The sequence below is a fragment of the Solanum dulcamara genome, chromosome 11 (assembly GCF_947179165.1).
Source record: "Solanum dulcamara chromosome 11, daSolDulc1.2, whole genome shotgun sequence".
NCBI lineage: Eukaryota > Viridiplantae > Streptophyta > Magnoliopsida > Solanales > Solanaceae > Solanum > Solanum dulcamara.
In genome coordinates, this window is record NC_077247.1 from 22,451,368 (window position 1) to 22,478,457 (window position 27,090).

The 27,090-nt window shown below is 37.2% G+C and overlaps 1 protein-coding gene across 4 annotated transcripts; it reads left to right on the top strand.

The window, feature by feature from the left end:
* Positions 1-26,416, top strand: LOC129872354 (uncharacterized). Of its 4 annotated transcripts, none has more exons than XR_008762552.1 (9): positions 1-340; positions 1,422-1,569; positions 2,036-2,227; positions 14,774-14,902; positions 15,101-15,270; positions 17,793-17,923; positions 20,824-21,072; positions 21,147-21,207; positions 26,041-26,128. XR_008762552.1 is itself a non-coding variant. In XM_055947334.1 (7 exons), the coding sequence occupies exons 1-7, from the start codon at positions 166-168 to the stop codon at positions 26,116-26,118; spliced, it is 1,023 nt and encodes a 340-aa protein (XP_055803309.1). In that variant the 5' UTR covers positions 4-165; the 3' UTR covers positions 26,119-26,416. The 4 variants fall into 4 exon arrangements, 1 of the variants encoding a protein (XP_055803309.1); XR_008762551.1 differs by having other exon boundaries at positions 21,147-21,212; positions 26,041-26,126; XR_008762550.1 differs by lacking the exons at positions 20,824-21,072; positions 21,147-21,207 and adding an exon at positions 26,337-26,416 and having other exon boundaries at positions 4-340; positions 26,041-26,260.
* The last annotated feature ends 674 nt before the right edge of the window (positions 26,417-27,090 follow it).

The window sequence follows — 27,090 nt, forward strand, 5'->3', positions numbered from 1 at the left end:
CTTGGTCGAAGTCAACTGATGTCACAACACACCATACAATACAATTATTATGTATAAATTCAAGAATTAGATCAATTTCATGGTATTGTATATTATCCTTAAGTATCTTCCTCCCCGCTTCTCTCCAAATTCTTCACTGAAAACGAAATACCATTTGGTTTGTAAATGGGTTTAGAATCTGATGAGTGGAAGGTGATCTTGGGGGTAGATGGCGGCACCACCTCCACTGTATGTGTTTGCATGCCACTTCTTCCCTTTTCCGGCATTCATAATCTCCCTGATCCTCTTCCAATTCTCGGACGCGCCGTTACCGGCTGCTCCAATTTTAATAGTGTTGGAGGTATACAAATTTTATTTACCTATCTATATCTTTTACTTGTCAGATTTGGACAATTCTCATTTTCATCAACCCCTTAATTCCTTGGGAATTATAATTTAGTGCAGGTCAATTCAAGCAAAACGATTTATATAGTAAACACTAAGTGATTTGGACTCACACGTTATTACTCCTTTTGTATTTTTAAGGGTTTGAATATATGAATGAGCCTGATATAATTCACCTGAAAAAGGGAAAACTTTTTTATTTATGTTGGTTGCTTTATTTGCTTCCTTGTTTCTCATTCATGTTGTATTTTCTGGGGTGCTTGTTAGTTATTCAAAAAGAATAATTTCAAAGACTTTTTTGTTCTTTGGTATCTAAAATCTAGAGTCCAACTATTCTGTGTGCTTTCCGGGGTGGGGCAGGAGGAAGAAATTAGAAAGAAATGAACTAGTTCATACTAATCAATCAACTATCTCTTAATTCCACACTAGTTGAGGTCAACCAAACCTGACAGACACATCTTTTTCCTTTTGGGAGTAGTGGGTACCTTGTTGGACCTCTGATATCCATTGCCCAATCTATGGTCGTCTGCACGTGGGTGGATGTTCCAAATCCAAATAAATTGAGTATTCGGAGGATTCATCATAGTTAGGCTATATATATGCTGGTTGTCCACCTGCCACAACCATCCTTCTTTATCTGCACTTGGGACTGACTGGGCTGGGCAAAGCTCACATAGCGGAATTAAGTAGGTCAAAATCAGAAGCAAAATTTATATATGTAATCAGTAGGACATTTGTACTTGACCATAAGTCCAAGGTCTTGAATTATTATGTCATTTGTTAAACATGCTTTTTGGATTATTTTGAGCATGAATGGTCATCATTGCAAGTTAATCCACATTGGATGCAAATTTAATGCTATGAGCAGAATAATATTGTGTATGTCTGTGGATTTCAGCTGTTGTTCAATTGTTGAAGTTTGTTAAATCAACTGCTAGAAGTGTTTTGCTTATGGTTGAACTACTATCATAAGACATAAATGTTCTTGATTCCTAATAAATATGAGTTTCTTTATCATTCTCGGTCCATGTTTACAGAAGATGTAGCTAGAGAAACACTGGAAAAGGTTATAGCAGAAGCCTTGTTTGGTGCTGGTGTCAAACGATCAGCTGTTCAAGCAGTTTGTTTGGGTTTATCCGGTGTGAACCATTCAAAGGATCAGGAAAAAATATTAGGCTGGCTGAGGTTTGCTCCCTGCACTCATTTGTTAAAAGATATTTTTGCTTGTGGAGTTGACTGTATGCAACTTTTGAACTTAGTCTCAATATTAGGCTGCTGACATTTGCTTTTAATCACTGAGAAATCTGCTGTTCCAGTTTCGAAACTCGGTGGAATAATGGGTCCCGCCTCTACCCTTCCCCACTCAAATATTAGACTTGGCCCACCAACCAGAACTTGAACTCGTGATGTGCTCTTACCTTACATCCTGTATTGTACTATCTTTGCCAATGATTTGAAGCCCTGGGAGCTTTGTAATTGTTTTGAAATTATGGGCATTTGGACCCTGAGCTAATTGTTCCAAAATTATGGGGCATTCGGATCTTGATATGCAAAATAATTTATACTAGTGATAACGATATATGTGGAAAATTTATTCAAAATGTTTATATGTTTCACCTAATAATTGTCAAAACTATGATAATTTTTACAGGAGCACATTCCCAAGTCATGTTAAGTTGTATATTCAGAATGATGCCGTGGCTGCTCTAGCAAGTGGCACGATGGGAAAACTTCATGGTTGTGTTTTAATAGCTGGTACTGGAAGCATTTCTTATGGATTTACTGAAGATGGAAGAGAAGCTCGGGCCTCAGGTGCAGGGCCTGTTTTGGGTGATTGGGGGAGGTAAAGTTGGTGCGTATTCATTTTTTCCCCCCATAAAGATACGTATTCTTCTACATTTTCCTCTTCCCCGTAACCTGAAGAAGATGAATATGTGGAAAAATATATTCTGCAAACTAAGTTGCGCAGACTCTTCACTTTCGATGCCGCACCCGTGTCGGATTCTCCAAAAATACACTACATTTGGAGAACCCGACACACACCCGTTGACAATTTTGAAGAGTCCGAGCAACATAGTCTGCAAATATATACAAGATATTAGTTGTTGTTGTCGTTTTTTTTTTAAAACTTTTTGCCTTTTTTCTCATAAGAAAATATACTTCTGCTAATGTCGAATTCTGGCATATCAGGTGGCCTTAAAAAGGTATCCTTATGCATGGTAAAGTTTAATGGTGTAGCTTTTTGTGCTGCAAGTATAGTAAATTGCACCATTGGTGAGGATGCTATTAAGTTCTGAATAATAGTTCAATTTCAGATTTGTTGCACAGTGACAGATGTTCATGTAGCATGCTACGCGTGTTTTGCCAACTGATGTCTAAACTAGAAACCTTGGACTTGTTGTATGAGTAAAGAATTTTGTGAATATAGAAAGCGATTTGGATAGATGAGAGATTCACTTTTGATTAGAGCTGAACTTTATACTAGAACTGGTACAAAATTCCAGCTTTGCGTCCTCATAGATTATTTTACTTCAATGTTTTAGACTCTAGTAAGTTTATTGCTGCTCAGAAGTCAGAGGTTGCATTTAAATCCAAACTCATTCAGAATATGTTCTGAATCGGATAACTTAGTCCTTTCCTGTTGGAGCACTTGAACTAACCCTTTTACCAGTTGTGCATCTTAGTTGAGGACGTTGAAATGATACTCTGTTCTCCTTATTCTGGTTGACCGATGAATTTGGTTATAGCTACTTTGATTTGACAAGTGAATGAGATAAAAATGATCAAAGGAATAGGAAGAGATACCAGAGAACTGTTATTCTCTGCCCTAGCAACTTTACTTTCATATTTAAATGCATTCAGTTTCCATGTGCATCTCAAATTGGCAGTAACTCTGGATTCCCTCAAGCTTGTCACAAATGCCATATTTCACGTGCCTAGCTTTCAATGAGGTATTGAATATGATAAGAATCGGGTTACTTGAATAAACAAGAAAATAATGCGGAAGCGAAATTATATAGATTAAAGACAGAAATTGAAAGATATGTGAATTTCGAGAATAAAATCCCCAAATTTCAAGAAAAGTGTTAAGAACCCTAATTGATCTTACTATTCAAAATTAGCGGATTAAAACTAATTATGATACTAATAATAGAGTCAATTCAAGAACTTAGATCAAAAGTGATCTAGACCCCTATTTTGAAGAAATTAGAGACAACAATTAATATAAGACTAATCCCCTTCTTTCATTTACGAACAATAATAAAAGATATCAAGTTAAAAATTAATTTTACCTCTTAAAGAATCGTTCTTATAAGGTCGTAAGATAAATCCATAGTTACCACACACAAATGAGTAAATTGTAAAGAAGAGAAATCTCTCAAATAATATTAATCATCATGTCTTTTTAAAATAATAAAACCTACCCCTATATATGTGGAAAACCTATCCCAAATAGAATGAGACTTAAATCCTACTTTTATGGAAATAATAACTACGAAACTTTAAACTAGGAAACTTTTAAACTAGGAATGTTTAAGCTAGAAAACTTTTAAACTAGGAAAGTTTTAAACTAGCAAACTTTAAATTATGAAACTTTTAAACTAGGACTTGGCCTTCATATGGCTAATTTTTCGGCTCTTGGACTTGAACTTGGACCATGAAATATATATAGCATTTAGTCCACTTTTTGTTATAATCTTGGGTCAATTTCGGGCTTTTTCTCCACGATAAACATCTTCTTGATTTCTCATTGAAGCCCATCAACTTTAGTGCAAGTAGGCCGACATGTAAGCTATCATTCCCCTCTTCTTGAAAATAATTTGTCCTCGAATTTGAATCTCGCAAAATTAAGAAGACATGCATTAGTAAACAACATCCATTACTCGAAAGCAACAATGGTAGGAATAAAACAAGATAGTGACCATGTGTCCACTTAACCCAATTAATCCTAGCATGTACAGATACACCCTTATAAAGTATGTGGACATCATCATCTCAATAGAAAATTCTCCTACTTGAATAAGCACACCAAAGTTCTCATCTAGATGCCATTACAAATGATACATGCAACTTCAATTTAGTTCGATCAATAAAGTACTCCAATAGGTATGCAAAAGACAATTCAAAATCTGCATCAAATTTGACACTTTTATGATATAGCCAAGCATCCTCAATTATACCTCCCAAAGATTCTTCTCCATAAAAACTATTCACATAAATACAAGGGTTTCCAAGAAGGTTAGAAGAACCTTTATATTTCAAGTTAGAATCTCCATTAAATTCTAAGTAGTTTCTCAAATTCTTAAATAAGAAATTATGAATAGGTTCAACAAAGAGTATTTGATCAGTAGTATCATGATACTCATGCATCTCCTTATCACTAGTAACAAACACCTTTTTAAGCTCACAATAATCAAGACTTGAAGAATTATGTCTCATCCCATAGAAAGAATCATATTCCAACAAGTTATCACACAAAAATCGATTCAACACTAGAATAAGGAAAGAATCATCTAACTCATTCTCAATCGTCCTAGCACAAACATCACGCCTCTTTTCAACAAGTGGGAATCTACAATCAACTATGTCATGCTCAATTTTAAAAGAGCTCAACTTTCTTGTACTGAACTTGACAATTACAGTTAATGACTTATTATATAGAAAAATGTCATCATCCTCAAAATTAATATAGTCACCAATATAAGAATTAAGAGTGTAGTTCATTACCTCCAAAAAGACCTTAGGTGTTTTAGGAATACCATGAATTTGAATAAACTAATTTTATATACCGTACTTGGTCTTATGTAGCAAAGGACTAACATCACCTCGTTTTTTCTTGTTCATTGGCGGTAGATTCACAATTGCCTTGTTGAGCTTTTTATCATGAGTCTTATCTTGTACATGTCCAAAATAACTCTCTTTATCTTTGTCGTTCTCATTAACATGCACTTGCTCAATGGGATGTGTAGTATCAACAACCTTAGGATTAAGTTCATCTAATGATTGTTTTTCAATACAAACTTTCCCATGAGTACCTACAAGATAGTCAAAACAACTAGAAGAAGAAGTAGGAATGTTAGAGTTAGAATAAGAAATAACCTCATTCAAACTCTTTTGTTTTTTTCTTTCTACCTCACGATCATCCCTCTCCTTTATGATCTCATGGTCATCTCTCTTTTCTTTTCTCTTGATCTCACTTTTTTTCTTACTTGACATCCCATTCTCTTCAAACAACATATCCTCTCCTTTTTCCTTTCTTGGGATGTCAACATGCACTCCCTTACTCCTCTCATTCTTTTCTCTCTCAAAGTTTTTCATTGCATCTTTCATATGTTTCTGATCTTCATTAACTTGAGATGGGGTTAAAGGCTAAGTTGCGTGGACTCTTCACCTTCGATGCCGCACCCGTGTCGGATTTTCCAAAAATACACTACTTTTGGAGAACCTGACATGCACCCATTGACATTTTTAAAGAGTCCGAGCAACATAGGTTAAAGGTGCAAGTATATATTTTCTTTTGTTTAGCTCAAGAGAAACTCTATTCTATTTCCTATCATGAATTGCATTCCTATTAAACTGCCATGGGCGCCCAAGCATGATGTGACACAATCTTGCATTGGAATGACATCACAAAGAACATTATCAGAATACCTTTCAATGGAGAAAGAAATCATGCATTGATTAGTCACTTTAAGCTCACCAAAATCATTCAACCATTGCCTCTTATAAGGAGTAGTGTGTTTAATGTATGTAAGTTCCAACTTCTCCACAACATATGAACTTACCACATTAGTACCACTTTCACAAGAATCTTCTGAAGTCCCTTTTGGACTTTGGTTGCCCTCCCCTTCGGTGGAATTCCACCGGAATACCATTCTTTTTCTTTCCATTATTTTTCAGATGGACAACAAAGTTTATTTCAGATCTGGGGTGGAGGTCTTACGACATCACATAGTCTAGATCAAATGCTGAAGTATGGTATGATTGAGTTGAAAGTGCTAGGCACCACATGAGGAGAATGGTTCTTAGCAGGGGAGCACTTGGTTGGGTATGCAAAAGGCTAACAGATGCTTCGGTGATCAGAGGGAAAGCCTCCAAGTCATAGAGGTGCAGGGATTTCTCAACTAACTTCTTTATAGCTCTGAAATTCAATCAATGTGGGAGATACTTATCATTAGTCTCAGTTAAATGTAGCAACAGAGCAGTTATTATAGTTCCAGAAAGTGCATTCAATGAGGGGTGGGAGCAGTTAGCTAAGAAAATAGAGGCATTCATTAATAGGGGTACAAAACAAACAAAAGCCTTTAAACTCTTGGGGGAGGCAGGCTATGCTGCTAACAAGGGGAAAGGAGTTATAGAGACTCTGCAGAAAAGTAAATGGACCCAGACTGAGACAGAGATAGCAGAACAAGGCTGAATGTTGAAAGCTCGAGTCCAGATGGAAGACAAAGATCTTTTGGACCGTTGTCTATTGGGGAAATTCTTTGGATAAGAAAATACACCCACTAGGAATGATGTTAGAAGATGGGCTCAACAGGCTTGGATTGGAATACATGGAGTCCAAGTTTATGATATGAATGGAAATTTTATTTCTTTTCGAATTCGTGTCCAGAAAAAGAGCAGAACATGTCCTGATGGGTGACTGGAGAAGTCAAGAGAGCAGAGTGAAGCTTCGATGGTGGTCGCCAACCATAGGAGCTTTCCCAAAAACTCATGAGTTCGAGTGGTTCTAGATTCGAGTTCTAGGATTGCCTTTACATCTCTAGTCTAGGCCAATAATGAAGAAAATTGGAGATCGATGCGGCGGCTGGATAGAGACAGAATCCGGTGGGCTAGGATTCGTGTCAAAGGTCCGACAGAAAAAATTTCGGCTTCCATTGAAATCGCCGATGATGAGACCATCTTCACTCTACCTATATGGGTAGAATCGCCAGTGACTTTTCGCAAAAAATCTGACGAAGGAGCGTGTACAAGCAAGGAAAGAGAAGAGGGTGGGTATCGAGGAGAGGACCTATCAAATCTTTCAAGGCTTAGAGATTTTAATAGGTCTAAAAAGCTGCTTTTCAACCTAACATAGAAAAAAGGGAGCTTTTTGGTGAAAGTTCATGTGGGTGGAAAAGATATTTCAAGGCTCAGAGATATTCATAGGTCTGAAAAGCTGTCTTTTCAACCTAATAGAGAAAAAAAGGATTTTTTTGGTGAAAGTAGTCATGTGGGTGGAAAAGTGGCAGAGGTGTCCACTTCGGAGCAAACATAGGACCACTTGGTCTTAAACACTGGACCAAGCCATTTGGGCCTGTTTAAAGCCCAATTTTTAAAGGAATTTCGACAAGAACTTGAGCCTTTTATGTGCGATATAAATCGTTGGGAAAGAACACATGAAACTGTATACTCCTCAACTGATCAGAATCTGATGGAGGAAACAAAGTTGAAAGACTCAATTAGCAATTATATACAAATGGGAGTCGACACACAGGTGCATGCAGAAGTACCACCACAAATTTCGGGAGAACTAAATGAAGATGAAATCAAAGTTACATGGGTAGAATAGTTCGAAACAAATCACAATTCTGGGTGACCCAATATCCATCCAATGTGATGCTTCGGAATGTAGTAAGGAAGTCGAAGGCAGGGCAAACAAATGGGTACAAAACAATATGTTGAGGCTAAGCAAGGAGTTTGGAGTAGCTTTCGAGGGGTGCACAAAGGAAGCTTTCAATTTATTGCTTAAAATTGACCAGAGGAGGCTCAAAGAGTTAACAAAAATAGAACCCATTTTGGTGATAGGTGATAAGAAGGTGGTCCCAAAAGAAGTAAGAAATCTTATCTTTGATGTCAAGTACAAAGATAAGGTTTCCAGGAGTGAAACAAGGAGTAGAGGGAGAAATGTAGCCTCACATTTATCATGAAGCTAAAAATATTATCAGGGAATGTGAGGGGGCTCAACATGGATACTAAGAGGAATTTAGTAAGGAGTAGAATACAACAAGAGGGGGTGGACATAATAGTACTAGTGGAGACAAAACTTAGTGGGGAGGTAGGTGAGTATCTGTAACAATTAGGGGGAAACAAATGGATAGGAGGAATGTGAATGGAATCTTTAGGTAGTAAGGGGCGTATCTTGATAATGTGGGACAAGAGAAATTGGAAAAGGGAACCAGTAGAAGTGGCAACCAGAGCATTACTTGCAAGTTCGATGGTTTAAATCAAGAATCCATCTGGTTTATCACTGCAGTATATGCATCATGTGATAGGAGTGAGAGAAAGGAATTATGGGAGGAGTTGGGAGCAATGAGGAGCTTCTGTGAAGGGCCTTAGGTGGTATGTGGGGATTTTAATACAACAATGTTTCCATCAGAAAGGACCAATTGTTGTAGAATTACAGGGGATATGTCTGATTTCTCCAGTTGCATCAATGAATTGGAACTTGTGGATCCTCCTTTATTTGGGGGATCCTACATATGGAGAGGAGGGGCAAATCAGAGAAATGCTTTAAGAATTGATAGATTCATGTACTCTTTTCCTTGGGATGAGATGTTCACTCAAATTAGACATAGTACTTTGGCCAACTTGGGGTCTGATCAGAACCCCATAGTACTAACTTGTGGGGATTAGGCTTTCAAAAATGATACTTTTTCAAAAATGATACTTCAAGTTTGAGGAACTGGTAAAGTTGCTGCCATGTGACCAGGAGGTCACGGGTTCAAGCCTTAGAAACAGCTTCTGGCAGAAATGCAAGGTAAGGCTGCGTACAATAGACCCTTGTGGTCGGGCCCTTCCCCGGACTCTGCGCATAGCGGGAGCTTTAGTGCACCGGGCTGCTCTTTTTTTTTTATACTTCAAGTTTGAAAAGTGGTGGTTAAATGTGGAGGGCTTTAGAGACAGAGTTAACGAGTGGTGGGGTTCCTTTAATTTGACAGGCAGTCATGACTTCATACTAGCCTCAAAATTGAGCCTCTTAAAAAAGAAGCTCAAGGAGTGGAGCAAAGAGAATAGAGGCAACTGGAGGGTCAGAAAAGAACACATTCTGGAACAAATTGGAAGCTTTGAATACATTCAGGTGCACAGAGCATTAACAGATGATGAGCAGCTTTTGAAAGCTCATATAGAAATGGAGTATGAGGAAGTAGCTAGGAATGAGGAAATTCATTGGAGACAGTTCTAGAATTCAGTGGATAAAGAATGGGGACAAGAACTCAAAGTTCTTCCACAGAATGGCTGCAACCCACAAAAGAAACAACACTAGAGAATCCTTAGTGATTAATGGAGAAATGTTTCAGATCCTGTGGTAATCAGTATGTTGTGGATTTTTATCAGATTTTGTACACAGAGACAAAAAGCTGGAGACCATCTTTGAACATCTTGGATGTTCAAACAATCACAGAAGAAGAACAAATTTGGTTGTCTAGAGATTTTGAGGAGGAGGAAGTTTTGGAAGGAATAAAACAGTGTGCTGTTGATAAAGCACCTGGACCAGATGGCTACACAATGGCCTTCTTCATTATTTTTTGGGAAACTACCAAAGATGATGTGATGCAAACCTTCCACAAATTCCATGCTCATTAAAAGTTTGAGAAGAGCTTTAATGTCACATTTGTAGTTTTAATCCCAACGAAGATGGGGGCAAATGAGCTAAGGGATTTTAGACCCATCAGCCTTATCACAGAGGTATACAAGATCATAGCTAAGGTGCTGGCAGAGAGGTTGACGAAGGTGATCAGCAAGTTAGTAAATAAGCACCAAATGACCTTCATCAAAGGAAGACAAATCATGGATGTTGCACTTCTAGCTAGTGAGTGCATTGATTCTAAAATTAGAGGAGGAATCCCTGGACTGATGTGCAAGCTAGATATTGAGAAGGCATATGATCATTTGAACTGGGAGTTTCTAATCAACATCCTAAGATAGATGGAGTTTGTGTGGAGATGGCTCAGCTTGTTAAATTTCTGCATTAAAACCACTAGGTTCTCCATTCTAGTAAGCAGAAAGAGGCCTAAGACAAGGGGACCCACTATCCCCTTTTCTCTTTATCTTAGCCATGGAAGGTCTGGACAGGTTGATGAGAGTTCCTTCTCAGAATAATTGGGTAAGGGGTTTTTCCCTAAAGAACAGGGTAAATGATACAATGGAACTGACAGTTTTGATAAGAAGAAGAAAAAAAAGTCTGATTGACACGGTGTTTTTTTTTGTGAAGTTGAGCAGGAACAAGTTTGCTATTTAAGAGTGATCCTGGTGGTTTTTGAGGCATGCTTAGGACTCAAAGTAAATTAGAGAAAGAGCAGTATTTTTCCAATTAAGGAGATGCAACAGATTGAGGCTCTTGCAAGTATTTTGCAATGCAAGGTAGAGAAGCTCCCAACAGTTTACCTAGGCATGCCTTTGGGCTCCAAGCACAAAATCGAAAAAATTTGGGATGACATTATTGAGAAAACAGAGAAGAAATTGGCTATATGGAAATCCCAATACCTATCTCTGGGAGGTAGAGTTACATTAATTAACTCAGTTTTGGATTCTTTACCCACTTATGTGATGTCCCTCTTTCCTATCCCTAGTAGGGTAGTGAAGGTTTTGGATGCACTTAGAAGAAATTTCCTATGGCAAGGGAACAAGATAGAAAAGGGATTCAATCTTGTTAAATGGCCTATAGTACAACAAAGCAAGAGAAATGGGGGATTGGGAGTGAGGAATTTAAAGGTTCATAATAAGAGCCTTCGTTCAAAGTGGCTGTGGAGACACAATCAGGAGTAGTAGGCTTTATGAAAAGAGATAATACATCACAAATTTGGGCAACATGATTTCTGGTACACTAGTGAAGTTACTGAAACTTATGGGGTTGGGGTGTGGAGGACCATCAGAAACTTTTGGGTGAGTCTCAAGAACAACTCACAAATAGTGGTGGGAAGAAGGGACAAAACACAGTTTTGGTCAGATGATTGGTGTGGAAATGGGATTCTAAAGGACCTGTTCTCTGGTCTTTTCTCAGTATGCACAAATAATGATAGCAGGATAGAGGAGATGTGGTCACCACAAAGTTGGAATCTATTATTAAAAGGCTGCTTAATGACTGGGAAATTGATAAAGTGGTAGAGCTCTTGAGCTTGATTGGTGGATTCCCCGGTACTACTCTAGAGCCAGACGGATTAGCATGGGGACGTCACAAAGATGGGTATATTCTGTGAACAGACTATACAATTAGGGGCTTAGAAGAAGTGCCGGAAGATCCACTGGACCTTGGAACACAATATGGAAAAGTGTGGCTCCTGCCAAGGTGAAGTGCTTCACTTGGTTGGTTTATAGGAAACGTTGTCTGACCCATGAGGCAATGCAGAAAAGGGGCATCAACATAGCATCTAGATGCCTCCTCTGTAAAGAGGCTCTGGAGACTAACAAACATCTATTCATGCATTGTAAGGTAACTGCGCAGGTGTGGGATTTGTTTACAAGCATAGCCAATGAGTATTGGACTATGCCAGAACACACTTTTGACCTCCTAATCTGTTGGATCAAAAAGGGAGGCAGCAAGAGTTAGAAAAGATGGTGGAGAACAGTTCCAACATGTATCTGGTGGATTATATGGAAATAAACGAATCAGAGAATTTTTGAAGGAAAGGAGTGTACACTACAAAAGATCAAATGGAGAGTAATTACTACTCTAGGCTTTTGGTGTAAAGAACATGATATAGAAGAGGAGTTCCAATTAGTGGACCTCATAGGCACTTTGTAAGTATTTTTTTCAGCTTTTTCCATTCTTGTAACAGTTTTTGGAGGAGGCCAGCATAGCCCTTAATGCTAAGGAATACAAAAAGTTTCCAATTTTTTTAAAAAAATCATAGAGCAAATATTACCATTTATCCCACATCTTTTATGAAAAATATTTTCTCTTCTTAAATTAGCTATGGTGACATTCTTCTCCTCCAATCGTTTGATCAACACATCAATGCAGTTGATGTTGTTTTGAGTTTCAACTTCAATTTCCTTACCTGTTTGAGACATCTAAAAAATATCAAAAAAACCAAATATCTCTCAATTTGGATTTTTTTTCTTCTCTCTATTGGTCTCACCCTCTCTAGCCTTTTTTTCACTCAAATTACAACCTTCGGATGGATCCTTCAGGATTTATATATAAACCCTATTAGTACCAATCTTTTAGAAGTAAGATGTAGAAAGAAAATAATTTATCAATATCTAGACGAATTGGGATTGATGAGACAAGAAAAAGACCAATTTGTGTAACAAGAACAAAAAACTTTAAATTTCACCTATTCTTGATTTTCCTTCTTGATGTAGGAAATCAAGAAACACAATAACCTCGAAGTTTCTAAAAACAACTTAATTTGTAAGAACTTGAATTTTTTTCTCGTTTTTTTAAATATAATTTTCGTTTTTTTTTCTTTTATGCTATGTAGCTTAAATTTTAAGCTACTACAACAAAGACTTTTTTTCTTTTGAAACTCTCAAGATTATCAAGAAAAGAACAGAACATTGATAGAACCTGGGTCTGGTACCACTTGATGAGAATTAGGTTACTTGAATAAACAAGAAAATAATGCGGAAGCGAAATTATATAGATTAAAGACAGAAATTGAAAGTTATGTGAAATTCGAGAATAAAATCCCCAAATTTCAAAAAAAGTGCTAAGAACCCTAATTGATCTTAGTATTCAAAATTAGCTGATTAAAATTAATTATGATACTAATAAAGTCCATTCAAGAATTTAGATCAAAAGTGATCTAGACCCTTATTTCGAAGAAATTTGAGACAACAATTAGTATAAGACTAATCATCTTCTTTAATTTACGAACAAGAACCAAAGATATCAAGTTAAAAATTAATCTTACCTCTTCAAGAATCGTGCTTATAAGCTCGTAAGATAAATTCATAGTTACCACACACAAAAGTGTAAATTGTAAAGAAGAGAAATCTCTCAAATAATATTAATCATCATGTCTTTTTAAAATAATAAAACCTACCCCTATGTATAGGGAAAACCTATCCCAAATAGAATGGGATTCAAATCCTACTTTTATGGAAATAATAACTAGGAAACTTTTAAACTAGGAAACTTTAAACTAAGAAACTTTTAGATTTGGAAATTTTAAACATAGGGAACTTTAAACTAGGAAACTTTTATGCTCCTATTGGCCTCCATGTGGCCCTCCTCTTGGCCTTCATGTGGCCCAATCTTTCGGCTCTTGGACTCAAAACTTTGACCACGAAATATATGTAGCACTTAGTCCACTTTTTGTTATAATTCTTGGGTCAATTTCGGGCTTTTTCTCCACGATAAACATCTTGATTTCTCATTGAAGCCCATCAACTTTAGTGCAAATAGGCCAACATGGATGCTATCAGAATAGCTCCTACTACACCCATGGTTAAGGCCATGGTGAGTTGATCCCAATTTTCAGGGCTAGTATTGTGATTTTGTGTCCAACTTTTCAATGATATTGTGTCTATCTTCCTTAACATGATTGGTTATATCATGTTGAAGTGGATTATGAGCAATACTCATTTCTCCCTTGTCGTGACATGGTGTCATTGGATGCATAATAGAAAATTAAACGTTGCACTGAGCATCATGGTCAATGTAAGTCATCATTGCTATGAGCTATCCCTTGATGCTTTGCTTTGGCACCAAATTGGGCTGCAACAGATTAAATTAATTCAGATTACCATATTTCACCTAAATTTATCAGGGGCAAGGTTTTTTTAAGTACCTGCGTTATTCTACTTTGATGCCTGTTTCTAGTTCATGTGTTATTGAAAAAGGAAAGGATTACTTTTCTGGAGCCCTTTAAGAGTGAAAAATTCAATATTCTAAATCATCCATTCTTGAAGTACGTCTCAAGCAAAATTTACAAGGAGAAAATGTCCAACTGACTTTGAAAATATGAGTCGTATTTAATACTGGTTTTAGGATTTTGATAAGTTTGAGAAACACATATATGTACGTTAATTTCTTGATGACTATAGTGATATGTTCAAATTCACACTTGTCCATGAATTACAGTTGGGTTAGGATACTCGTAGCACAAAGCAGGGAGGATCTTTAAATTGTTTGTTTTCTGTACCTTTTTTTGTGTTTTTGAGGCGAAATAGCCCCAGATGAAGGATGGGGCTGAATACTACTTTAATAATTGATTACTAATACTAATAATTTTTTCAAACTGCCATTTATGTTCTTTCATTTTTGTGTTCATGTCATAGTGTTCACTGTTCAGGATAATACACTTGTTTAGGTTTGTTGCAAAAGAAAGAGAACATTAAGTAAAGAAATGAATAAATGAAGAAAGAACATAGAAAATACTGTACTTGATAAAGGTTATGCCACAAGTGTATTTGCTACTCTTTTAAACATGATTATAACTATCAGTTCCTGCTAGTGCAGTGGCTATGGGATTGCAGCTCAGGCATTGATTGCAGTGATGAGGGCTCATGATGGTCGAGGTCCACAAACAATGCTCTCAAGTTGTATTCTACAGTCACTAGGTCTTTCTTCTCCAGACGAACTCATAGGGTATGTTCTCTAAACTGATTCGTCAAAGTTGATGGACATTTGAAGTGTCTTCTCCAGCTTCTTCCTTTAGGGCAGGATTGTGAATGATTGAAACCCACACTGGGCAACATTTACACCATAACAACTGATGTAAATTGAACAATATTTGCTTTGAGAACAGAATTTTGGCTGTTTCATTTCATTCTTATTGGTATCTAGGTGGACCTATGCGGATCCATCTTGGGCTCGCATTGCAGCACTTGTTCCAGTAGTTGTATCCTGTGCGGAGGATGGTGATCGAATTGCTGACGAGATCTTACATAATGCAGTTCAAGAGTTGGCTCTAAGTGTCAAAGCTGTTGTCCAAAGACTACATTTGGCTGGGGAAGGTTTGACCTTGATTTTTATAAAAATTCTAATTATATATGTTTCTATGATGCTCTTTTTTGCATGCACTTAAACCCTCGATGATCAATGACAGTGTAAGAGATACATGTCTAATCAGCTACTTTTCCCTTGCTATCCTCTCCTTTACACAATATTGATGTAGGTTCTATAGTTTTTGGTATACTTCTCGTATACAAGTTGTCCAAACATCAATAAAATTATTTACCATATCAAAAACAAAAAAATCCTGTTAATACTCTCTTATACACGCCTCGTTTTAATTTAGTGACTGAGAAAACTAAGAGAGAATGCAAAATTCTACAGGTGAAGAAGATGAGCTGTTGGAGATTTTAAGATTTTTTCCAGATTTGCAGATGGTTTTCATATTATTATTGGACTGTTATATATATTAATTTTTTTAATCATAAATTATGTTTAGATCTTTTAGGTTCAGTTAATATCTCCTGCCATTGTCATCTTCTCCTATCATCTTCACTTTTGATTAGTTTACTTTTGAGCTCTCTTTCTATAAGTAAGACTCCCCTTTACTTTGTTTCAAAACGGATAAAGACTATGAGAAAATGTTGGCTTACCTTTGTGGAGCACATCAATTTTAGTATCAGAGCACAAGTTTTGATTTTTCAACCGTTGCTGCATCCTAGCTTGATGACCAATTAAAATACTCAGTCATCTGATCTTCAAGAAATAACACAACCCTCAACATTCAAGACATTCTTTTCTTGATGCCTTGAATCAATGAAGATGAGATTCCTCTATTAATTTGGGAATCTTTGGAATTATGCTAATACCCTTTCTCGTCTGAGCCAATCCCTTTTGCCCTTCCATTGAGAATTACTTGCATACATTATGAAGTATAAGAATATTGGTAGTCATATGTTCTTGAGATTTTTGTTAGATTTGTAGATTAATTTTTATGTATTTTTAAGTTACTTGCATACATTTCTTTTATGTTTTAGATTAGATGTTAATCTATGAGTTCTTCTCATTATCACAATTTCCTTGTTTTTCTGTATTCTTATGTTTTACTCCCTCCATCCCAGTTTATGTGATGTAGTTTGACTTGGCACGGAGTTTAAGAATACGGAAAGACATTGCAATGCTCCAAAATTATCCTTAAAATAAATGAATTTTTACATAGAAGAATACACCTTTGTGGACTTTTTGCCAACTAAGTGGGAACCTAATATGATTTTTTTTTGAAGTTGGTAACTTTGTATATTTCTATAAATGTTCAAAACAAAAAAACTCAGTACTTTGGTTGAACTGAACCATATTTACAGCAAAAAGACTCTAAGAAATCGAAGCTATTCTAATCTCCTAAATGGAGTCTAGTACATCTAGAATTTCTACAGTTTCTTTGAGTGTGACTGTCTACATCAAAAATAAAAGAGCAGAATACAGTTCATTTTTATCTGCTGCACTGAGTTTGCTCCTATTCTCAAAACATCTAGGATTCCTTTCTTTCCAAACATTCCACCATATGCTAGCTGGTATAATTCTCTATCTAGCTCTGTCTCTAGCCTACCATCCTGCTTCTTCCCAGCCTGCTAAAGTAGCTGATAGGTTTCCTGGCATTGTCCATGTGATGCCTCTGAGAGCCAGAAACATCCCCCATATTTGACCTGTGATTTTGCAATGTCTGAAAAGGTGTCTCTCTGTCTCAGCAGTTTCCCCACATAACCTGCATCTGGGGCATATAGTAATCCCTCTTTTCATCAGGTTGTCTTGGGTGAGAACAGCTTCTCTTGCCAGAAGCCAGACACAATAATTAAACTTAAAAGGTATCTTGGTCTTCCAAATGTGTTTTCAAGGCCATTCTTCAATTTGGTGATTGGGTTAATTCAGTTCTTTGTAGGCTACATTGAATCTATAAACACCACTAGTATGACCATTCCACTATAGGCTATCAACCCCTTCCTGCAGATCACCCCAAGTTACCAACAGATTGTAGAAAGAAGTTACCCTACTTAGCTTCCATTAAGTTGGATTCTTTAGAAAGTGATGTCCCATCCCTGGTCTGTCTACTGTTCTGTGCTGATGTAGGACTAAATTGTAAATATCAGGTAAGCTCTCTGGCAGGCTCTCAGTTCATATCCATACCTCATTCCAGAAGTCAGTTGTTTCCCCAACACGGGTAAAATGTTGAAAGTGTCATTAAATATTTGCATAATAAGGATATGTGTCATTCTTTTTCTGACTGACTAAAGAGGGAAGTGTGTCATATAAATTAAGCGGGGGAGTAGTTAGATATGAAGTCTTAGTTTTGGTAAGACTTCTAGCTTGTTCAAGGCTCTCTATTCGATAAATAGGACTCTTATATACTCCTACTTTGCATTAACACTGGATGAAAAGCTTATGTTTTGATAGGGTTTTACAATCTGTCTCTAAAACTGTCTCACTTTCTATCTCTTAATTTTATCTCCTTTCCCCTTTTCAATTTCCTTCCCTTGCCTTTCTCCTATCTCCCTTGTGGTATCAAATTAGTGCATATTGACAACTGCAGATGGAAAAGGCTCCTTCCCTGTTGTTATGGTTGGAGGCGTACTTGGAGCTAACAAGAAGTGGAATATAGGGAATGAAGTTACTAATTTTATTTTAAAGACTTATCCTGGAGCTTGTGTAATTAGACCGAAGGTTAGTACTTTTCTCTCGGTATGATTTGAATCTTGTCCATTCTTTCACAACAACATTGGGAAGGAAAAGAGATTGTTTTAGATATTGTTTTCTTTGAAGTTGGTGGAGGGAAAATGCAATCTTGCTTGTTATTCAATATTTCTGTTGATATTTCCATACTTTCCGCTTTCTGTTGTTACTTTGTTATGCGTCCAAAGTTCTATTCTACACGTATTAAGGAAAATGTTTGTGTTGAAATCCTTTCAAGTGCCTAATACATAGCTTGTATGAAAGATTTGGAATAGCATTTTAGATACCCAAGAATTTTTGGTGTAAATTAGCTTCCTCAATCTTTTTGACATAGAATTTACATGTATAGGAACTACATAAAGTACTATCAAGCATAACTTTTACAAATAAAGTTGTTTAGGGAACTTCCAAATATATTGTGGTAAAGAAAAAGATGTTTGCTTACCATATCATCGTATAAAAAGATTGGTTTACATATAAAAAGCAGTTTTTAAGAAGCATATCAGTCTTTTCTAATTCCTTGCTTCTTCTATTCATTCTTTCAAAATTAGCTAAGGGTCTACCTCTTACTTAGGCCGTCCTTTATTTGGCTTCTGGATAGATGATATCATATGATCCTTTCATAATGTTGGGTTAACCTCCCTACTTCCTAGTATGGAGCTGCATGAATAAATATTTTTGGGAAATACTTTACATAGTGGAAATAATGTCCTTTCTCAATATTTGGTTGCTTTCTCTTGCACTAAAAAAAAGTGTTCTCTTGACTCCCCTCGTTGCTCCTTTGACACCGTAATCTGATTGCAAAGGTTTACGTAGAGGGAACTTGAATAAATTCTCTTAAGCCGACTGTTTCATCGTGTTGAGTCCCACATTGTTTGTGGGATAGGCACTTGGTCTCCTTTTATGGTTTTGGGCTGTCCTCACCTCATTAGCTAGCTTTTGGGGTTGAGTTAGGCCCAAGACCCATTTTCTTATCATGGTATCATAGTTAGGCCCATCACCATTGTTGTTTGATCCGATGTTGGCTCCTCATAGTATATTGTCCACAATCCATATGTCCAAACATGGTCGTGGGGTGTTGAATCTCACATTGGTTGTTGGATAGACTCTTGGACTCCTTATATCCTTACCTCATGATCTAGCTTTTGAGTTTTGTTAGACCCAAGGTTCATTTTCTTATCACATCATTTGTTCTCAGTGATGCCAATGTAAGGTTAAGGATTTAAGGCAACCCTTTATATGTTGGATATACATTCAAGAGATGAGATGTTTGCTTAGGGTTTCAGACAAGATTCAAGTTATTACTTCGATGCCAAGTTTTTGAGAGTAGCATGTTTGTGCACAGTAGAAATCATACGACGTCAATGTTATCAAAGGCGCGCTTAAGCCCTAAAGCGAGGCTCAAAACGTGTTGAGCGCTTCGTCTTGCTTAATGTGCGCTTCAGTGTCATCATCAAGGTTCTAAGACATACTTTTCCTTGCCAATGAACCTCTTCTGAAGAGACAACACTAAACAATTGATATTTCACTTTATCGTAATTATTTTTTAATTTCTTTGTTCATCTATTTGTTATTCATGCTTATAAATTATTATTCTTGGACTACACATATATATTTTGTACTTTTTCTCCTTTTGCGCCTTTTTCATCAAAGTCCACGCTTTATTTGCGCTTTGCGCTTAAAGCCCCAACGGACCTTAGAGCTTTTTTGCGCTTTTTGCTTTTGACAACATTGTACTACGTATCTAAAAACTTTACAGTTTACACATTGAAATATGAGGCCAGGATTCTGCATGACCAATGCTTATGTGAATGGTTATGACTTACGTGATAATATTTATGATTATTGCTAGTTGTTTTTGAGATGGGGTGACATTAGGGATCAACTCTTAGCCCGTCTCTATTTGACTTGGTGACGGATGAATTGAACCGAGACATTCAGGATGAGGTGTCTTACCGTATGTTATTTGTGGATGACATAGTACTGATTGATGAGACGCGTAATGGTGTTGATGCTAAGCTAGAGGTGTGGAGAAAAACATTGGAGACTAAAGAGTTCAGGTTTAGAAGGACCAAGACAGAGTATGTAGAGTGTAAATTCAGTGAGACTATGCATGAGGAAGGCGTGGAAGTGAGGCTAGACACATAGAATCTCCCCAAGAGAGACAAATTCAAGTACCTTGGGTCCATAATTCAGGGGAGTGGGGACATCAACGAAGATATCACACGTTGTATTGATGCGGCGTGGATGAAGTGGAGGCTTGCCTCTAGAGTCTTATGTGATAAGAAGGTACCATCGAAGCTCAAAGGTAAGTTCTATAGATTGGTGTTAGACCGACATTGTTATATGGAGTAGAGTGCTGCCCAGTCAAAAACTCCAGATGCATGTTGCGGAGATGAGGATGCTGAGGTGGATGTGTGGTCATACTAGGAGCGATAAGATTACAAATGAGGATATTCGGAATAAGGTGGGAGTGACCTCCATGGTGAACAAGATGAGAGAAGTGAGACTGAGATGGTTTGGACATGTGAAAAGGAGATGCATGGATGCACCAATGAGGAGGTGCGAGGGTTTGGTTATAGAGGGTATGAGGGGAGGAAGAGGTAGTCCAAAAAAGTATTAGGGAGAGGTGATAAGACATGATATGATTCAACTTCATATTACCAAGGACATGATCTTAGATAGCAGGGTGTGGAGGACATATTAGGGTAGAAGGTTAGTAGGCAGTGTAATGTTTGCCTTGATTAGGGTGGTTGGTGTTTGCCATTGTAATAGTTGTATTACTGTAGTTCTTGTGTTTGATACCAGTATTGTTTGCGATTATTGAATTATTTTGTTGTAGTTGTTGCTAATTTCACCCAATTGAGCCCGTCTAGCATATTTTTTCACAGTAGAAGGATCGCTATAACTGAGAGGATTTTTTAATCAAGCCAAGAGGGAAGTGTTTTCACACCATCGACCGACATCGACTCATCCCAATCTTTAAGGAAGAGATCGATGATCCCAAGTTCTTTTACCCCATTCTGAAAGGCCACCTTTTGATTGCAGCCAAGGCAAGAATGCCACGAATGAATTTCAGAGCTCTCACGCGGCTATCTAAAGAATGAAGAACCGCTACTGAACGAGAGCGAGTGAAATGAGTAAGCACGGAACGAGCTAAATAGAAGTTGTTCTATTTCCTTGTGACTCACTATATTTTCTTCTCTGTATCTAGAATTGCTGCATCTGAGCCGAGGATCTTTCGGAAACAGTCTCTCTGCCTCCACGAGGTAGTGGTAAGGTCTGCGTACATTCTACCCTCCCCAGACCCCACTTGTGGGATTTTACTGGGTATGTTGTTGTTGTTGCTGGTTGTTTTTGAGTCAGATAGAACGTGCTATACTGAAGTTGCACCGATTTTTTGGTTTGTTATGTTAGCTAATAATTTATCGGTGTAGGGATATATTTTCTAGTTACGCTTCTCTGTAGCCCTTGGAATGTTGCCATTCTGTTCTTTAATTCTGCTCCCAGTTGCATATAAGCTGCATTGCCAATGCTAATTTGAGCCTGCTTCCTTTCCATGTTTCTATCTTCCTGTCTCGAATTCTTTTATTCTTCTCTTAGTTTCTCTCCTTGCCTTTCAGCATCACACCTTTCTTTGTTTTTCTTTTGTGGGGTTGACTAAGTGGATTAAGGACTCAAACATGGGCATGTGTGCATACACACACACGCAGAACAAAAAACATATGTAAAAACTAGTGAGGCCTCTCATATATATATGTACTTATGTAGAGTTCTCTTCTGTATATGTTGAGTATTATTTCTCCTTCTCCGACGAGAACAACTAGTTCAAGTAAGCTTCAGATTTCAACACTAAACAGTGTGGCACATGTCATTTTTTGCAAAGTGCAACAAGCCTTGTTTACATTGTTGCCTTGAGTAGGGTATTCACCATTTTCCGTACAAGAGGCAATTGATACTTACTTTATATAATCTCACTGGTAAGGTAGAAGAGAGAAGTTAAAAGATGAGATAGTGCATTTTTTATAAGGGAAAAACCATGAGGTCAAGTGTTAAGCTCGTGTACGTTAAGCCTGTCGATTTGTTAATTATTTTGTTTGACTCATGCAGTTATTATGTTCAATTGGATAAAGATCTTTTCCTTGTGGTTCTTGGGAACATGGTAAATCCTATTTTAAATTTGAGAAATGATGGCTGAATACTGAAGGCTTTGTAGGCAGAATCAACTTCTGGTGAAATTCTTTTGTTTTTCATGCGAAACCTGATTACATTTTAGCCCGGAAGCTCAATTTTTTAAAAGGTAAACTTCAAGAGTGGAGTAGAAATGAACAAGGGAATCTGAACATTCAAAGGGCTAATTTGCTTAATCAAATGACTTGACTCTTTGCTTGATAGAAGAGCATTGACAAGCAGGAACTGAGGAGGGCCTCTACATGATGAGACTACATGGAGACAAGCAGGAATCACTTAGGAGGGTATCTATATGATGATACTGCATGGAGACAAAGGTCCAGGGCTCTATGGCTGATAGGAGACTATAATACAAGATTCTTCCGTAACAATGCTAATGCACATAAGAGAAACAACAACATTGACCATCTGGTGGTACAAGAGGAGTCTCTAGTGAAACCAGAACGAATCAAAAGAGGAAATCCACTTCTTTCTACGAAAAGCTCTATACAGAGATAGAGACGATGCCTACTAGAGACTTTATTAACTATCCTATAATATCAGAAACAAAGAAGGATTTCCTACAAATTATATTTGAGGAGCAGGAAGTATTCAGTTGCCTGAAGCAATGTGGTACTGATAAAGCAAAACTGGTCCGGATGGGTACACCATGGAGTTTTATATCAAGTGCTGGAAAGTTTTGAAGCAAGATATGATGGGGGCCTTACATGATTTTCACAATCAGAAAGGTTTCAATGCTACTTATATTGCATTGATTCCCAAGAAGATGGGGGCAGAGGAGCTGAAAGTATTAAGGCCAATAAGTCTGATAGGTAATTTCCACTAGCTACTATCAAAAGTTTTGACTGAAAGATTTATAAGGTTGATAGATAAACTGGTGGATTCTCAGCAAATGGCTTTATCGGAGGGAGTGAGATAATGGATGCTGTGCGTATTGCAAATTAAGCAGTAGATTAAAGAATATCATAAAACAAGCATGGCGTTTTGTACAAATTGGATATTGGAAAAGCATATGATCATGTTAATTGGGAGCTTCTTCTCAGAATCCTTCGACAAATGGGCTTTGGGGAGAAATGGATCACTTTAGCGTTAAAGCCTTTGGTTCTTTAGATTTTTATGCCAAGACCACCCTGTTTTTTGTTGTTGATCAGTCCTTTCCACTTAACTAAGTTGAACTTTCCTTTATACTTGTTCCTTTGCCAGAAGAAGGATCTTTTATTTTTATCCAGTCTTTGAACCACTCCAGAAGGAATAGGGAATAAAGATAGCATGTAGGTTGGTAGAGCATCAAGCACTACATTGATCAAAGTAAGCTTGCCTCCCAGAGACATACTGAGATATTCATCAGAACAACTTCCTCTCACACTTCTTTAAAATAACATCCATATCTCTTTGGATCCAGATTTTGAACCCAATGGAATCCCAAGATAGAGAGTGGGCAGCTGACCCACTTGACCTCCTAAAATTGAAACTAACAGCTCCAAGTTAGGAACAAAATTAATGGGATAAATTTGGTTTTTCCTCCCATTGATATGAAGACCTGAGATTCCTTCAAAGAAAATTAGAATGAGTCTCAGATACTTAACCTGCTCCTCCTCTGCTTCACAAAAGAAAGTGTCGTCTTCATATTGAAGGTGACACTCTTCCAAACTCCTTTCACCACTTCTGGCTACCTCAAAACCTGTAGTCCACTCATTTTCTTTTGCTATTTTGATCATGGTTTTTAGACCTTCCATGGCTAGGATGAATAGCCAAGGGGCAAGGAATCTGTCTAATCCCTCTGTGAGCATCAAAGAAACCCTCAGGAACACCATTGATGAGTATGGAGAACTTGATAGTGGACATGTATTCTAAGGAATCTTAATCTCTATGGGGCAGTCTGATCAAGATGGAATATGGGGACCTAGACTGCTGAGTTACAAAGCCGAAAATACTTAAGGAGTAACCTTATGGAGGTGTATCAAAACTTGGTGGCCTTCCATAAAGAGACACACTGTTATTAAAGTTCATAATGGGAACAAAGCACTTTCTTGGAAAGAGAAGTGGTGGGTTGTAGGAGTTTGCAAGACTTATTTCCTAATCTATTTCTTCTGGCCCAACACCAAATAAGACAATGGCTAAAATGTGGTCACCTCAATTTTGGGAGCTAACTTTCAAGAGACTAAGGAATGACTAGGAAATACCCAGACTGACTGAACTTTATAACAATCTCAAAACTTTTCAAGTGTTGCAGGAGGAGGAGGATTGTTTGTGGTGGACCTGGACACACCAAGGGGCAGTATAAGGTGAACTTGAGATGTAAAATTATGATTTCTGCAGAGCCACAGACCTTTATCTAGCCTTGGGAACTTATCTGGAAAGTAAAGTTACCTCATAAGGTTGCTTGCTTTACTTTGTTGTTGGCTAAGAACTATGTGTTAATGCATGAGAAATTGATGAAGAGAGACATTTCCTTAGCCTCAAACTGTTGTCTATTTGGGACTGAAGCTGAAACTGTAAGACCCTTATTTTTGCATTGTGAGGTCACATGCCAGCTATGGAAGATTTTTCTCAATCTCAGGGGCATCTCTTGGACAATGCCTAGTAAGATTGTTGACACTCTTTTTTAGCTGGGATTGGGGCTAAGAGCAGAAGAAACTGGAGGATCATACCAGCCTGTATTTGGCGGACCATTTGGAGAAAAAGGAATGCCAGATGTTTTGAGAATAGAAGTAGCATTATACAGAAGATCAAGCTCAATTGTGTTTTTCTATTTTGTTTTTGGTGTACAAAGTCATATCCTGTATATACAGAGACAATCCTAGATGTTTTGATTCATGTTAAGATTGTATCTTGTTTCATTTTGTTTTTGTTGTTTCTCTTTAAACTTACTTTTGTCAAAAGGGGTTTTCAGTACATCCCTCCCAAGTAACTGGCTTAGAATACAAAGTTGGTACCTGTTTCGAAAAAAAGAAGATAGGTATAAGCTAAAACTAGTTCCTATTGTAGAGATTCAATCTATCGAATAGGATTTCATGCATATATACTGTGCATTAAAACCCCTTTCATCACATAACATACTAAGAATTATGGACGTATTTTTTTTATATCAAAGCAACCATGATTGAAACTTCTTGTGCCCCTTTGGTTTTCAACAATGTAAAAAATGTTCTTTTCTTTTTCCAAGTCATTGCTTTTTAAAATGAAATCTTTTAATTTTCAGAATGCCTTGAAAGCAACTCTGTTTGATTTTTCTTTATAAATTGAAATATTCACTTTGGCTCCATCGGAGCATGCTTCTCAAATTTCACAAGCTGTGATGGCATTGCTTCGAGTTTTGGTGTTTTAATTTCCATGAGCTGTTGAGGATGTACCATTAGTGTGTATTTGATCATTGTCCGTATGTTAGACATATCTTGTTTGACTGTAATCAATACAATTCTAGTAGATGACAGACTCTATTGAATTGTCCTTTGCTTCTTGTCTATTGTCTGATAATTTTGTATATTACAGTGCCTCTAGTAATATAACCTAAACAAGAAGGGCGAGCTCATTCTTTCAATACCCAGGCCTGTGTACTCAGTGCTTATTTTGGCCTCCTGCAAAGTGCTGTTATATGATTACCCAAATATGAGATTTTTCTCTAGGTGTGTGAGATTCCTTGAATTCTTGTAAGCTAATGGGTAAAAGCTAAAATTCCTATCTTGTGAATCCTTTTGACTTTTTCTTGTCCTTTGATCTCTGTGATAGCTGCATTATCTATCAACGGTTTCTTAGGCAGAAGAATAACAAAGTAATCAGGATACAAGTTTCTTTTTCTCTCCTTTTTGCAATTCTTCTTGAATGAGCTTTGTTTTCTTCCAGGGAACTGTTATCGTCTTAATTTTTCATGATTACTTTTCTACCACGTTTAATGCTTGTGTCACACAATTCTTCAGGTGGAGCCTGCAGTAGGAGCTGCTTTACTTGCATTAAATTTTCTGATGAAAGAAACAGTAGCGAATGGACACAGTTGAAACCTGATTGTACAGATCTAAAAGTGGTTTTAACTGTATAACCATTGATTCCAACTCCGGGCGTGCATGCAATAAATTAGTGGATTATATAATGTACTTTCCTCTCTTTGCACTGCATATGCCGACTGCTAAATGTGATAAGGTATTCAATTGATCCTTAGCACCATATTGTTGTAACATATCTTTGTTTGCTAAGGTTGGCAGTCTTTTGATGCTAGGAAACTGGAAGGAGATTGTTTGGTCATACCAATATCTTACAATAATATCATTTACGGCATTCTCCTCCTTGAGAAAGAAACTCTCTTCTCCAATCGTGGCCGTGTGTTTTGGAAGTTTGGTTGTAGAAACTCTCTTCTCCAATCATGCTTAAAGATTGGAAGGAAAAAGTCCCTCCCATTCTATGCAAATTAATTATATATGTTCCTGAAACAACTTACTATCACATAGATCACATCCATAAGAAAAATGTTTACATTTACTAAACAGGAATCGAAAATGGAAACTGTTTAGCTGAGAGAAGTATGAGAAAGAGGAGAGAGATCTTACTATGAAAATCAATGAATATGAACTATTACAATTGGGATCTTATATGCTAATAATAATACACTGAATGACAACTATATCTACTCTATCTGTGTATCCTTTTTTATTCCTAAAAAATGGCAAATGAAATAGAAGTGAAATAGAAGGCTTAGAGGGGAGATAATGAAATTATGTGATTTGGTCTTCCCCGACACCGTGGTTCGTAGCCACGTGCTCTAATCCTTTGAGCTACAGGCCCCACCCCGTCTCCACTGGATCTGTTCCCGGGAGTACCCTAAAAAAAAGGAATTTGTTCTATCTAATTCTGAAGGTCTTCTCTGTGTAACTAACTGACTAGAACTTATAAATAACTTGCCAGCTTAGCATCTTGCATCAATATATCCCTTGCCCTCAAGTGCGAAAAGAAGAAAATCTACCTAAGCTTATTTC